This window comes from Conger conger, chromosome 4, assembly GCF_963514075.1.
Source record: "Conger conger chromosome 4, fConCon1.1, whole genome shotgun sequence".
NCBI lineage: Eukaryota > Metazoa > Chordata > Actinopteri > Anguilliformes > Congridae > Conger > Conger conger.
In genome coordinates this window covers 41,723,762-41,736,821 of record NC_083763.1, presented here as the reverse complement: position 1 = coordinate 41,736,821, position 13,060 = coordinate 41,723,762, and the positions used below count along the sequence as shown (strand labels likewise).

The window sequence follows — 13,060 nt, the reverse complement described above, 5'->3', positions numbered from 1 at the left end:
ATTTTGCATGGGAGGGGTACCACAGGTCATACTCGGTCAAGCTCCAGAGTAAACTTCTGGTCCCACGCCTGATTGCTGACTGGCTTCCAGCTTGTCTGTCCCACCACGGTGTTATCCAGCTTCAGCACGGCACTGATCTCATCTGGAAGGGAGACAAAACGCAAAGCTCGGCTAACTGCTACACGCAATAAAATAACAAAAAAACGCTGCACTGTTCAACCGCCACTCTGTTGCTTCCTGGCTCTGTCTTCACAACCCAGGAGAGGTTTACATCAGGAATTCGCTTCTTAAAAGGAGAAATAGACACACTTTCTCTCTTGGTTCATGAAGAACATGTCCAAAATATTTCTCAGTTTGGCGGATGGACATGAGACAAAAAAAAAAAACTATTATAGAAGAAAATGCTTAAGAAACATTTCCTAAGAGACAAAATGAGTGGTTACAAATGTTACTGTTGAGAGAACACATTTCACAGCAACTACAACCGTACACTACAGAAATACATTCAAGGGCTACTCAACTGGATAAATCGTCAGTTTTAAAGATGTTCCGGCTGCTGCCCCCTCTGTTCTTGTTAGCCCTCATCATGAAAGAGGACCTGGTTTCGTTTGGGCTCCAGCCAGGCAGAGAGACAGAGTTTGTTTTGACCCGGCCCGGAATGTTCTCCAGCAGGTCCTGACAGCCCATTAGTCTCACTTCTAGGGTACCTGTTTGGCAAATGGCGGAGTCTAGTTCAGAATGGTATTGCCAGTGTAAACACAAACATTTGTAAATCTGCAGTGTAAGTCTGCAGGAGCTCAAGCTTGTTTTCATCAGCGGTGGCTAGCGCCGCTATTTACAGATGCACGCCGACATGTGCGTCTACACGTGCATGTGTTGGCCGCTGATTAATGAGATGGCTGCCGTCCTGCTCATATACAGCAAACTATGCAAACTACGCCCAGGAGCTATTCATTCTGAAATGTTATGGCCCAGGTTGTTTTTTATTTTATATTATATTCATTTCTTTTTTATATTACTGTATGCATGTGTTATTGCATTTTCTTTATGGTACCAGACCTGGGTCAAATACATAATTGTTTTCGATTCAAATATTTGTCTGTGCTCCATTGATCTTGCCTGGTGCAACTGAACCAACAAAGAAGGTGGAGTTTGCGGTTTTTGAGTGTATTTCATAGGTTCCAATAGACTAGCTCAGTAAAGTGTAGACCCAGGTCTGCACGGTACTACTGTAATTGAAAATGACTTAATTACTTAACAAAAAAAGAAATAAAAATACGTGAATAGCCTGCAGAAAAGCACAACCCAACAGCTGAATGGATGACAGAGTTCACCGTCCTGTGCGAGTCTCGTGCGATAATGAGGTCAACGTCACTGTAAGGTCACCTGTTAGAGCAGCAGGCTTGGCTACTGTACTGTACTGGTTGAGTGCGGAGCCGAAGCTTTGACGCTGGCTGGGGTTCGGCGACGCCAGAAGCGTCAGCTCCTCCGTGATGACGCTGGCTTTGGGGTGGTCTTCAGGGAGCTCGTTTAGCCTCTGCTCCAGCGAGTATTTCAAAAGGTCCCGCTTCTGACAGGACTCGTCAAATCTGGCTTGAGCCTGAACAAGAAGAAATAATTACTTAAAGCGAAGCAAGGCTGCATTTGTGCACGCGAGGAATCGCAATCTTTCAGTCCGCGGACAGTTTACTTTGTATAATTTCTTGTGTCCTTGATTATGCTGCTCACACTGTGTGAAATGACAATGCTGCCACTGAAACTAGTCACTTCTGAGACAGCGCAGCTCTAGAGTCCAATATTGTTCCCTCAAGATATAAACTTGTTTCATCAATAAATGGAAAATGGTTGGCATTTATATAGCGCCTTTATCCAAAGTGCTGTACCATTGATGCTTCTCATTCACCCATTCATACACACACTCGCACACCAACGGCGATTGGCCGCCATGCAAGGCACCGACCAGCTCGTCAGGAGCATTTGGGCGTTAGGTGTCTTGCTCATGGACACTTCGACACAGCCCGGGTGGGGGATCGAACCGGCAACCCTCCGACTGCCAGACAACTGTTCTTACTGCCTGAGCCATGTCGCCCCCAATAAAAACACAGGGCTTTGTGCCTGAAAAAGGCAACCACATTAGTGTGACGCTTGTGATCACCTTTCATCTTAAAAGTGTAGGGGATCTCTATGATATATAGAATTGCGAGGATTGACAATTAAAACATATCAGTCTTAATAATCCTGACATATGGCACCATTTATGTGGGTGTAGCAGTATAACTGCAAAAAGTAATCATACAATTACTGTTATCTAATGAAAAAGGTGGAATTACAATTAATAATTAAAATCACCAATAAAATGGGGCAAATATAATTAAATCAAAGATTTAATTGGTAACCTGAAGGATGGAGTTCTTTGAAAGACTAATTTGACTACAGTATATCTGTGGTGCCAAGTAGCTGTTAAGAACTTGTCCTCTGTCCGAGTGTCCAGAGCAAGGGGGCAAGATTGTTGGCACAATGCCAAAAACAGGTAAAGAAGGGAAGACTTTTATGGTAGGTATTATTGCTTCCAGCATTTCCCAGTATTACAGTATTGATTTACTAGAGGTCACGCTGGGGGTGGTGCTATAAAAGTCACTGGTTTCCTGTGGAATGTATGCAACCATCCTCCTTTTTGGAGTATCCCTGAGTATCCCTGACCTATACCAACAGAATAAGTGTGATTGTGCTCTGCAGAAATGACGGGCAGACTTTTGGCGTGTACCTCAGAGTACGCCTTCTTTTCTGAACCCAGCAGCTTCATCACGTTCTTGGCGCCCTCGAGGACGGCGTTCTCGATCTGCAGATGATGGCGGAGCTCTTCCACTCGCAGGTCCAGCGGGCTGAGGAGGGGTTTTGGAGAGGTGGCTGCAGAACAGCAAATGAGTAACAGTGTCTTACACTCTCCTCAATGCAGTTTACCACTGAATATACACAAGTACTTTCATACAAACCTTTCATACTGCAGATACTAGGTAACATATTAAACCCCAAAATGGTCTGAGTATAAGAGTACATAGTGTAAAGTGTAAAACACGGGTTCCCGATAGGCAGCCCGCAGGCCACATCAGACCTGCGAGACATTTTAATTTGACCAAGCCAGCTAGCAAACATTTAAATGACATATATGGTAAATGGTAAATGAGAATATAAAAAGATAAAAGTCACTTAATCAAAAGAAACAAACAAACACCTCCACCTCTGCCACAATATCATATCAGCTGAACTTTCCAAAACTCACATTTAGTAGGGATGTGACAAATCATCAGTTTTTGTAAACGGTTACCATCCCATTTTCAAAGCGGTTAACCGTGTAACCGATTCTGCTTATGAACACTAGGTTGTATCTTATTCATGAAAAAAAAAAAAAAAAAAAACTTGGGAAGCCCACTGACAAAATGTAATAGCACTTTCAAACTGTATTTTGGGCCACCATAAAATAGTTTAATTTAAAGGTGCAATAGGTAAATGTGTTAAAACATTGTTAAAAGACCATTGTAAATCCCTTCCTATCATTGAAAAAGGCTCACTGACATGTTGACTAATCCGCTGCCTGTGTTTATAGCCCTTAAATTCGGGTTTCAAAACATGCAGTTGACGGACCGACACTCTGTACCAAAACATTGTATAGCTGTACAATAATTCAAGCTCATTGGTTGACAATTGGTTCTATCTGGTGCAGCCAATGGTGTGGAGGTTCAATGTCACCACGTTCACAGAGAAGGGGGAGGGATAAACAGTGTTGTGGTTTGTTGCTGCAATTCCTCTCTTGACCATTAGAAGTCCGAAATGACCAATTGTACCTTTAAATGACAACATTGTAAGTCAGATAATAGCCGAATTGCCAAATTAAGGATTTACATTGACATTGACATCATGCTCAGAGAAGCATGATGTCAATGTCAGAAGAAGTTAAAGCAGGGCATGCAGGTTGATTGAGTGTCATTTAAAAAAAATGCATCGGTTAAAATTATAATTCTTTGTGTTTTCATCCTTCTTCCCTATGGATTCTGCCTGAAAGATTTGATTGGCATGAAATGTGCCCAATCTACTGCTACTGAGAACTCCGTGGTCATGTTAATGTCCAATATTTGCATGATATACAGTCACACGATAACAGCGTGTCGTGGTGGCGACACAATAAATCTGGTCTATTTTAGGCACGGATTTGACTCGTCTTGACATTTTCAAAGGCGTTTCAAATGTAGGTGTTAGAAAATGAATTGGAAGGCTCTGGTGTACAATATCATTAAAAAGGAGAGGGGTCCATAGATATGAGGAATCCGTAGATAACCTCATTTATAGCCTTTGCTCTTCAACCGGTCATTAACTCCTGACAAGAACGATCTGATAAGAACAATCAACACAAAGCACAGAGAAAATTCACATAAAAGAAATGGTTCATAATGCATGCTTGTAGACACAAAAGCAATAGGGCATGACCAATCCATACCTTCACTGTTCTCCAAGTTCGTCTCACTGGTCTGGCTGGCTTTCAGAATCTGCATCCTGATGAACTCTATCTTTGTTTTACTGTCCTGCAGCATCTGTTGAGCAGTTGCAAGCAATTTGCGGTCCTGGAGAAGAATGAAAACATTGAATAACAGAAAAATGCTACCTCGTATACTTAAATGGTAGCTACGAAATTTGGACAACTACTGGTGCTGAACCTCAATAAAAAAAAGTTTGTGTATTACTCATATTCTGTCAGGTTTTTCAGCAGTATCTGAATTGTTCTTATTAAAACACTAAAAACCCGAATGCCATTTATTACTTAATCACACAGATTTAGTTACGCAGAATACAGCCTGCTATTGCTGAAATGTGAAAATATGACAACTGAAGACGGTTCATTTTCTGTTAGCTGCAAAGCAATGGAGAGTAAATGCTTTTCTGTTCTTTACTCTCTAACACACTATCCTAAAAACCAAAACCTAACAGAAATTTTCTGTTCTAAAAAGAATTTTCTGTCCTCTGCTTAAGTACTGACTCCTGCTAAACATGCCTGCAGTCACTCAAATCTTCAAGCAGGATAGCTAACAATAGATCACTTATAGTGGCTTTGGATGTGCTTCATGAATACTAGCAGTAAAGAAAGAATTAGAACATTTTAATCTCTGCACCTGTATTTAGAATAAAGCACAATTTTTTAATACATTTAAGTTACATTTTTTTAATACACTTCAGAACTGCTTTTTCCACATTATGTTCCTGCCATTTCATGGTGCCACTGGAAGGAAGACTTCCTTTTGCAGTTACTTCCTAGCTGACATCAGTCTAGGTTTTTTCCTATACAACGTGTTGCTTTCCAAGCCCCCGGAGCCTGACAGAATCCTGACAGACAGAGGCCAAGGGCTACAGACCACTCAACACCAGAGTGGAAATAGTGGAAATGCACTATAAACTACAGTTCCTGAAAATGATGCTACACAATGTCCCAACAATGCAGAGAAACTCCTACTAATAAGGTTGTTCACAAGGTGTTAATGTCAGCAGATTATGGAAGAATTTAAATGAATTACAGCCTCCAAAATCCAGGGTCCTAGGTGCAGGACACATAAAACAACATTCAGCACCGTTTCCAGAGTGACGGACGGAAATTACAGACAGCACATTTATACAGCAGGATATTTTCCGAAAACAAGTCAAGTACCTTGCTCAAGGGCACAGTGGCAGTGCCCAGAACCTCTGAGTTACAAGTTCAGTTCTCTACTTTTTTTCTACACTTCAGACCTGGGTAAAATACGCAATTGTTTTGGATTCAAATTGGATTCAAACAAGAGGAAAAGAAGGTGGGGTTTGGACCTTATGAGTGCATTTCATTGGTTCCAATACACCAGACAGGGTCAACGAAGCGTAGAGAAGTATTTGAAGCCAAAACAATCATGTATTTGACCGAGGTCTGCTGCTTGGCCCCTCTAGCAGACACAATAAGAATAGAGCCAACGATTGGGCAAATATATTTCATGACAAGAGTATCTCCAGACAGATCTGACAAAAAGCAGGAAGACATACCTGCCTCTGATATACAAGCAAAGGGAATGAGGGCATGGATCAGGTACAGCATTTGAACTGTCAGGACTAAACTTCTGTGTGGTTTCCTGAGAATAAACACAGTCATTTTTTCATATGACTGTGTTTTCATACATCACGCCCCTGCTACAGTAGATGCACTGGCTACCAGTTGCTGCTAGGATCAGATTCAAAGTTCTAACTCTGGCCTATGCTGCAGTCAACAAGACGGCCCCTCCCTACCTACTGACGTCTCTCATTAACAAGGTGTTTCTGTCTGCAGAACTGCTGCTCACTGGATTTTTTTTGGTTTCTTTTTTTGCACCATTCTTTGCAAACTCTAGAGACTAGTGTGTGTGAATTCATGGTGTTCATAAAATGTTTGGCTCAAAAGGTTTAAAGAAGCAGAGCGACAATGCACAGAAGCAGAGCGGCCATGTTGAAAAGGCTGTTTGAGAAGAGCATAACAACAGATTGAGCAATGCTACCTTTGAGGAGCCGTTGGAATACATCTGGATCATATTCTCCGCCCCCTGTTTCACTTTCAATTCGATGTCTATTTGCTTCTTCAGGGCTGCTATTCGGCTGCTGTTGGTAGACACCCGCATTTCACTGTTGGGGGCATCTGGTGTTTGTGGGGACTCTGAAATTGAGGAAAAAGAAAAATAGATAAAGATATAAAAATATGGAATTCAGGAACTGATAACAAAGCTGACAAATCTATTAGGGCGAGCAACATGGTGTGAAATATGTGTGTTGGAGCTGAACAGTTCCAACAGTTACAAAGGATTACACTAGAGCTTGTCATCAGTACTGCAGTGCTGCTTCTGCTACTTGAACCCAGCTGCCTGTGCAGGAAAGCTGCTGCTTTGAAGACATATGTATTCGCCGTTGAGTTGCTTTATATGTGGTAAATCTCGTCACATACCTGTGTGCATTACACAACATTACAGTGCTAGCGCACAGGACAAAACAAGATCCATCTTGTTCAGAAGTGTGCAGAAAATGGAAATAGGTGCACGTATAAGAGAGCTTTCAGTATCTAGTCTGCTGCGCTCAACCAATAGTGGGTTCAACTAGGGGTGTGAACAGTTAAACGTTTAACTGGTTAACCAAAACTTATTTGTAAACGTTTACAAAAAATTGCTAACCGATAAATGATATTTTTTTCCAGAAGGTGAAACGGTAAGCTCAGTTTAAAATGAATGCATGAAAACTAGCAATCGAAAAGCTTCAGTCGTTCGAGCAAGCAATCTGGCCATTTCAGGGGGTTTAAAATGCAAACACCACAGGGAATCGAATGCTACAGCATTAAGAGTTATCAAATAATTTTTGTAGCTGTTGATAGACTTATGGCTTATTGTAACATCGTCGTTTCTTAAGTTTCATAAAAGATCTGTGTTTATTCATTGACACGGGCACTCAAACTACCAGAACGTGGCTTTCAACTATGCTGTATCTACATAAAAATAAACAAAGCAATACATCATTGCACAAATGTTGCACAAAATATTACAAAAACTGCTATGACAATCCACAAGCTACAGTCATACAAGCAAGCAATCTGCGGCCATTTCAGAGGGTTAAGAATTTTTACAGCATATTCACAGATTTCATGCCAATCAAGTCTATCAGGCAGAAGCTATAGGGAAGAGGGATGCAACTGTGAGGTTATACTGCAGAATATCAATGTAAATGTAAGTATTTAATTTCGCAATTAGGCTGACTTACTATTATCCGATTTACAATGTTGATGTTTAACTATTGAGATGGCCAAAAATAAAGTTTGAGAATGCAATTAAATTTCTCAGTATCCCAGTTGAAAAAAAAGAAGATACAACCCCTAGCGGTCATAAGCAGTATCGGTTAAAAAATGGGAGGGTAACCGGTTGCAAAAACTGATGATTTGTCACATCCCTAGCCTCAAAATGAAAAGATGTAAAGGAGCATTTACCCTGTACCCTGTAATAAAAAAATAAGGTTAAAAGACAAATAAATCACCTAATTTGCATATTTGCAATTTTGAGAGCCCCCGTCTCCTGAGTGGTTGGTCATTCCGGCTAATCAAACAACATTCTAACACTCTCCCATACAAGTTAACATGTACTTAAAAATTAATTCAAATTTAATTGATTCAATGATTTCTAACGGAATGCCCCCATTTCTCATGTGTAGCGCCCAGCATATACTCGTACTTGCAACACTGCAACATCCTTTTAATTTGCAAACCTGTTTTGCCAGCTGCCACTTCTTTTCCCCATTCACAATAACACTAACTCAAACTCTCCCTCCCTAGGAAACTATGTGGTCAGTTGATCACTCCCCTGCAGAGCTCCCAGCCACAGTTAAGCAATGTCAGGATTTGTTACCAGAGAATGCGAGACATATACAAAAGTGCACCCAGTGCCTTAATAACATGAACCACCAAGCAGCCCCGGCCACTTATTTTCATATACACTCACTGAGCACTTATTAGGAACACTTCACTAATGCTGGTTAGGGCCTCCCTTTGCTCTAAAAACAGCCTCAATTTTTGTCTCTTGGATTCCTTTGAGATTCTGTTCCATGTTGACATGATTGCATCACACAATTTCTGCATATTTGTCAGCTGCACATTTATACTGCGAATCTCGCATTCTACCACATCCCAAAGGTGTTCTATTGAATTCATATCCATTGACTGGGAAGGCATTCACCTCATTTGTCATATTCATGAAACCAGTTTGAGAGAATTTTTGCTTTGTGACATGGTGCGTTATCATGCCGGAAGTAGAATATGGGTACATTGTGGCCATGAAGGGATTGCACATGGTCATGAAACAATACTAAAATATGCTGTGCCATTCAATTGATGATTGGTATTAACAGGCCCAAAGTAAAAACATTCCGCACACCATCACACCACTACCACCAGCCAGGACTGTTAACACAAGGTAGGTTGGGTCGATGGATTCATGCTGTTAGCACCAAATTCTGACCCTACCATCTGTAAGCAGAAATCGAAATTTTAACCGTTTTTTCAGTCTTCAACTGTCCAGTTTTTGTGAGCCTGTGCCCACTGCAGCCTCAGCTTTCTGTTGTAGGCTGACAGAAGTGGATGCCGGCGTGGTCGTCTGTTGTTGTAGCCCATCCACCTCAAGGTTCAACATGTTGTGCATTCTGAGATGCTTTTCTGCTCACCACAATTGTAGAGTGGTTATCTGAGTTAGTGCAGCCTTTCGGTCAAACCAGTCTGGCCATTCTCCGTTGACCTCTCATCAAAAAGGCATTCCGTCTGTAGAACAGCCACTGACTGGATGTGTTTTGCACCATTCTGAGTAAACTGTTGAGAGACTGTTGTGCATAAAAATGCAAAGAATGGTGCGAAAAAGAAAAAAAAAAACCAGTGAGCACCAGTTCTACGGGGAAAAATGCATTGTTAATGAGAGAGGTCAGAGGAGAAGGGCCAGACTGGTTGAAGCTGAGAAGAAGGAGGCAGTAACGCAAATAACCACACAGTATATTTAACTGTATTTTAATCATTGTATCACTTTTATGTAAAGCATCTTTTATGTACCTTGAAAAGTGCGCTTTAAATGAAATGTATTATTATTAATTATTATTATTATTATTAGTATTATTATTACAACAACAGTGGTATGCGGAAGAGCATCTCTGAACACACAATGTGTCAAGGCTACAGTAGCAGAAGACCAATAAGTAAAAAAAAAAAAAAAAGAAAAGAAAAAAGTCTAATAAATACTTAATAGAGTGCTCACTGAGTGTATATTTGGCAATATGACAAAAAACTTCACAGAGAGGACGAATGTTGCCAAAACAGTCTACAGTGCGAAACTACTCATACGGTTATTTTCTTTGACAGATATTGACAGATTAATCAGATGGAGCACAACTAGAGGCATGTGCAAACAAGTCCCGTTTCAATGCAACAGAGCTGGTTTTCAAGTTTATTTCAGCGCGGATTTCCTCGGTGAAATGGAAATAGTTGCACCCATTATATCTTGCGACAGAAAAAATTACTAAATTCACACGACGGTTTTTACCAAAAAAACTTTTCCTATAGCATTGTGCAACAATCTCCATATGGTGTTGTGAAAGCTTAACAGTTGTGAAAGCTTAAAATGTTATATGATATGATATAGTTTTTCTAATTAGAAGGGAATGGAGAGACAGCAAAAACAGTCACAAATCACAAAGCAAAGCCAACTTTTCTTTCATAAACGAATACAACTCCACATATGACAAGATCCTGACCGTAAATGTCTGAACAAACTTCAGGCTGGGCAAGTGACCTGTAAGTACACATGTTCCTGTCTGGTGTGACTACACAGCGCTGCAGTCACCATTCGGTTACACACTTTTTTGGTCCCTTCCGGCCATAGGGGAGATCTACACCCGGCTGAAAGTTGGAAAACAAACGTTCTCTCTGTAACTCCAGAAAGGCTGCTGCTCTGAAGGATGAGCTCACAGTTTCATGCCTGGGCTAGAGTCTCATCCCATCCCCCCGAGCCTGAACTGCACTGAAAGCCTTCTTTTCACTGAGGGGCAGCCCCTTTCCCATGGGCTGTTCAAGCACCTCGGGCAGGGTATTGGAAAGTTGTGTCCGCAACGGTACTGCCTAATAATTTTTCCTGTAAATCTGTAGTCAAAATATTTTTTTATTTGGAAATAAATAGCCAGGAAAGTGGTATAAAATAAACAAAAGGGGTAATGTGGTAGATTCTGTGCCGTTGCAAAATTATTCACACCCATAAAGATTCCCTCACGTGAGGTGGTTACAAAGTTTTAAAAACTAGATACCACTGTCCATATGTTCCATTACGCCAACTTGCATTCTACATACAACCTTCACAGTATACGTTTCCAAGCTTCCAAGCTACAGTAAAACATGTCATAGACTGCGAGAGCACAAGTATGCTTTTATTGTATGGCATTTGGAGAAACAACAGCATAATCACCATCAGAACACCGCTGACCAAACAGAAAGAAATATGCTGTACTTGTACAAGTACTTGAATGGTTGGTGGCATTAATATAAAATGTAAAATAAAAGGTGATTATTAACCAGATCCATCCAGCTATGAAGAGCACTATACAATTAGTTAGAAATAACAATCTGCTTTAGGGAGATGAGCAAGCCAGTGTTAACGCATACAATGCATTCTGTAAGTGTTTTTGACAGTGACACTTTTTGTTGTTTTGGCTCTGTACTCCAGCACATTGATTTTGAAAGGAAACAAATATGAAGCTACAATACACACAGCTATTTTCATCCATATCAGGTGAACCATGCCTTTTCACACAGTCGGCCCAAATTTTGGGGGACCAAAAGTAATTGGACAAATGAACATACTTACACTACATACTACTATAAAGTCATTATAGTACTTGTATATTTAGCGAGTGAATACTTTGAGGGCACTGCACATACATAAAGTGCATATACCTCTGACAGTGTCCAAAGTTTCCAGAGCCTGGGAATCACTGGGTACTGAAGATTCCACTACGAGGGAGGCAATGAACCAAGTTTCATGACTTGCATCTCCATAGTTACATAAAGCAGGTTTTGCAACTTTATTTTGAAGCTATATCAGTGAGTCACCGTTCATGATGAAAGCAACATGATACATGATTGCATGCAAATTAACCCCTTGTTGATAAGCCTTTCTCCTGGCTAAAGCTACACCTTGTACAAGTATGTCCTGGTACAGAAAGAAAAATAAATATTCCAAAATACACTTGCTCAATAACCATGGTGAAACACTTTATTACTTATTAACTTTGAGCCCTTGTCATTTTTGTTGGGTTTTACAGTCGACAAACAGTGTGTGAAGATTATTTTTAGCAGCATTAGACCCAGCCCCAGGCTAGAAGAGATACTGCCCCCACCACTGTGAGACTGCCAGACACTTACACACTCCCGGATTAACTCAATTCACATGTAGCTGAAATCTCCATACCATAATCACAGAATTCCCTACTTCTGGCGGATCATAGCTTGCACATTATTACAGAGATTCATAGGAAATACTTTCATTTATTTTGGCTAATACAGTGGATGAGTAGATGCACAAATTGACTGATGCATACCTAAAAAGATATTACAAACCAATGACCATAAGTAGCTTTTGCATATTGATTTGATTTTTCGTCAAGACATCACCTCAAAACAACGTTAGATCAAAGCTAATACAATTAGCCTCTAACTAAACACTAGAGCCCAACTGATTAATCGGAACACTGATATTACCGGCCGATATTGGTCTATCAAAGATCTATCATGAGGGGAGCTGGAACTCATTATGGAGTGTTAGGAAGGTTACAAGTGTATAATTACAAAAAAGGCAACACCACAGTTATTAATAAAGCGAAAGATTGAAATAGATTGCAAAGTGCAAAAATGCACAAGTTAGTCTGATTGCCCAGTCAGTGCAAATGTGTTTTTTAAGTATTTTAATATAATTTTTTGTGCATTCACGAGCAATCCCAGTGGAACAAAAACACTGCAATTGTATTCCAGACTTAGTGACATATATATGGTATATTATCATTTTTTAAGTTCTGTTAAATGTCTGAATGCCTATGTTATATGTGGTTGCATGTTAATGTGTGCTTAATACAATTTTGATTATGCAATTAAGTACTGTTGTGTGTGCTACACATTTTCTTTTGTTTGCTACTAACTAACTTTTTCAACTTATTGGCACGTGCTACTTGGGAGAAAGGTTAGCGTGGAGCCCTAGCCCATTACACTCAATTCATTTCACTTCATCCCAAAGTACCCAGCCTTCTAATAACCATATCCCTTGACCATCCAGGACAAGTAGTTTTTGTCTTCTTGGCATTAGTGTGGAAGTCCGCACGAAAGCATCCCGACTGAAAAAAAAGGTAATATCACTGGTGTCACCTATGTGTGTACATTCCAGCTTATGCCATCAGGGAAGTGGTACAGAGTCACACAATACAAACACATAAGATACAAGTTGAATTTTATCCTATAAATGATTTG

General features: G+C 40.4%; 1 protein-coding gene across 2 annotated transcripts in view; it reads right to left on the bottom strand.

Annotated features, from left to right (window-relative positions):
• LOC133126357 (serine/threonine-protein kinase N2-like) overlaps nucleotides 1-13,060 on the bottom strand; it is a 41,756-nt gene that overhangs the window by 11,308 nt on the left and 17,388 nt on the right. For both annotated transcript variants that reach the window (XM_061238519.1, XM_061238520.1), the window contains exons 3-8: nucleotides 6,540-6,694; nucleotides 4,493-4,616; nucleotides 2,765-2,907; nucleotides 1,387-1,600; nucleotides 522-707; nucleotides 33-142 (exon numbers count right to left, since the gene is read on the bottom strand). In XM_061238519.1, coding sequence (XP_061094503.1) covers nucleotides 33-142; nucleotides 522-707; nucleotides 1,387-1,600; nucleotides 2,765-2,907; nucleotides 4,493-4,616; nucleotides 6,540-6,694 — 932 coding nt within the window. The remainder of the gene's footprint in view (nucleotides 1-32; nucleotides 143-521; nucleotides 708-1,386; nucleotides 1,601-2,764; nucleotides 2,908-4,492; nucleotides 4,617-6,539; nucleotides 6,695-13,060) is intronic.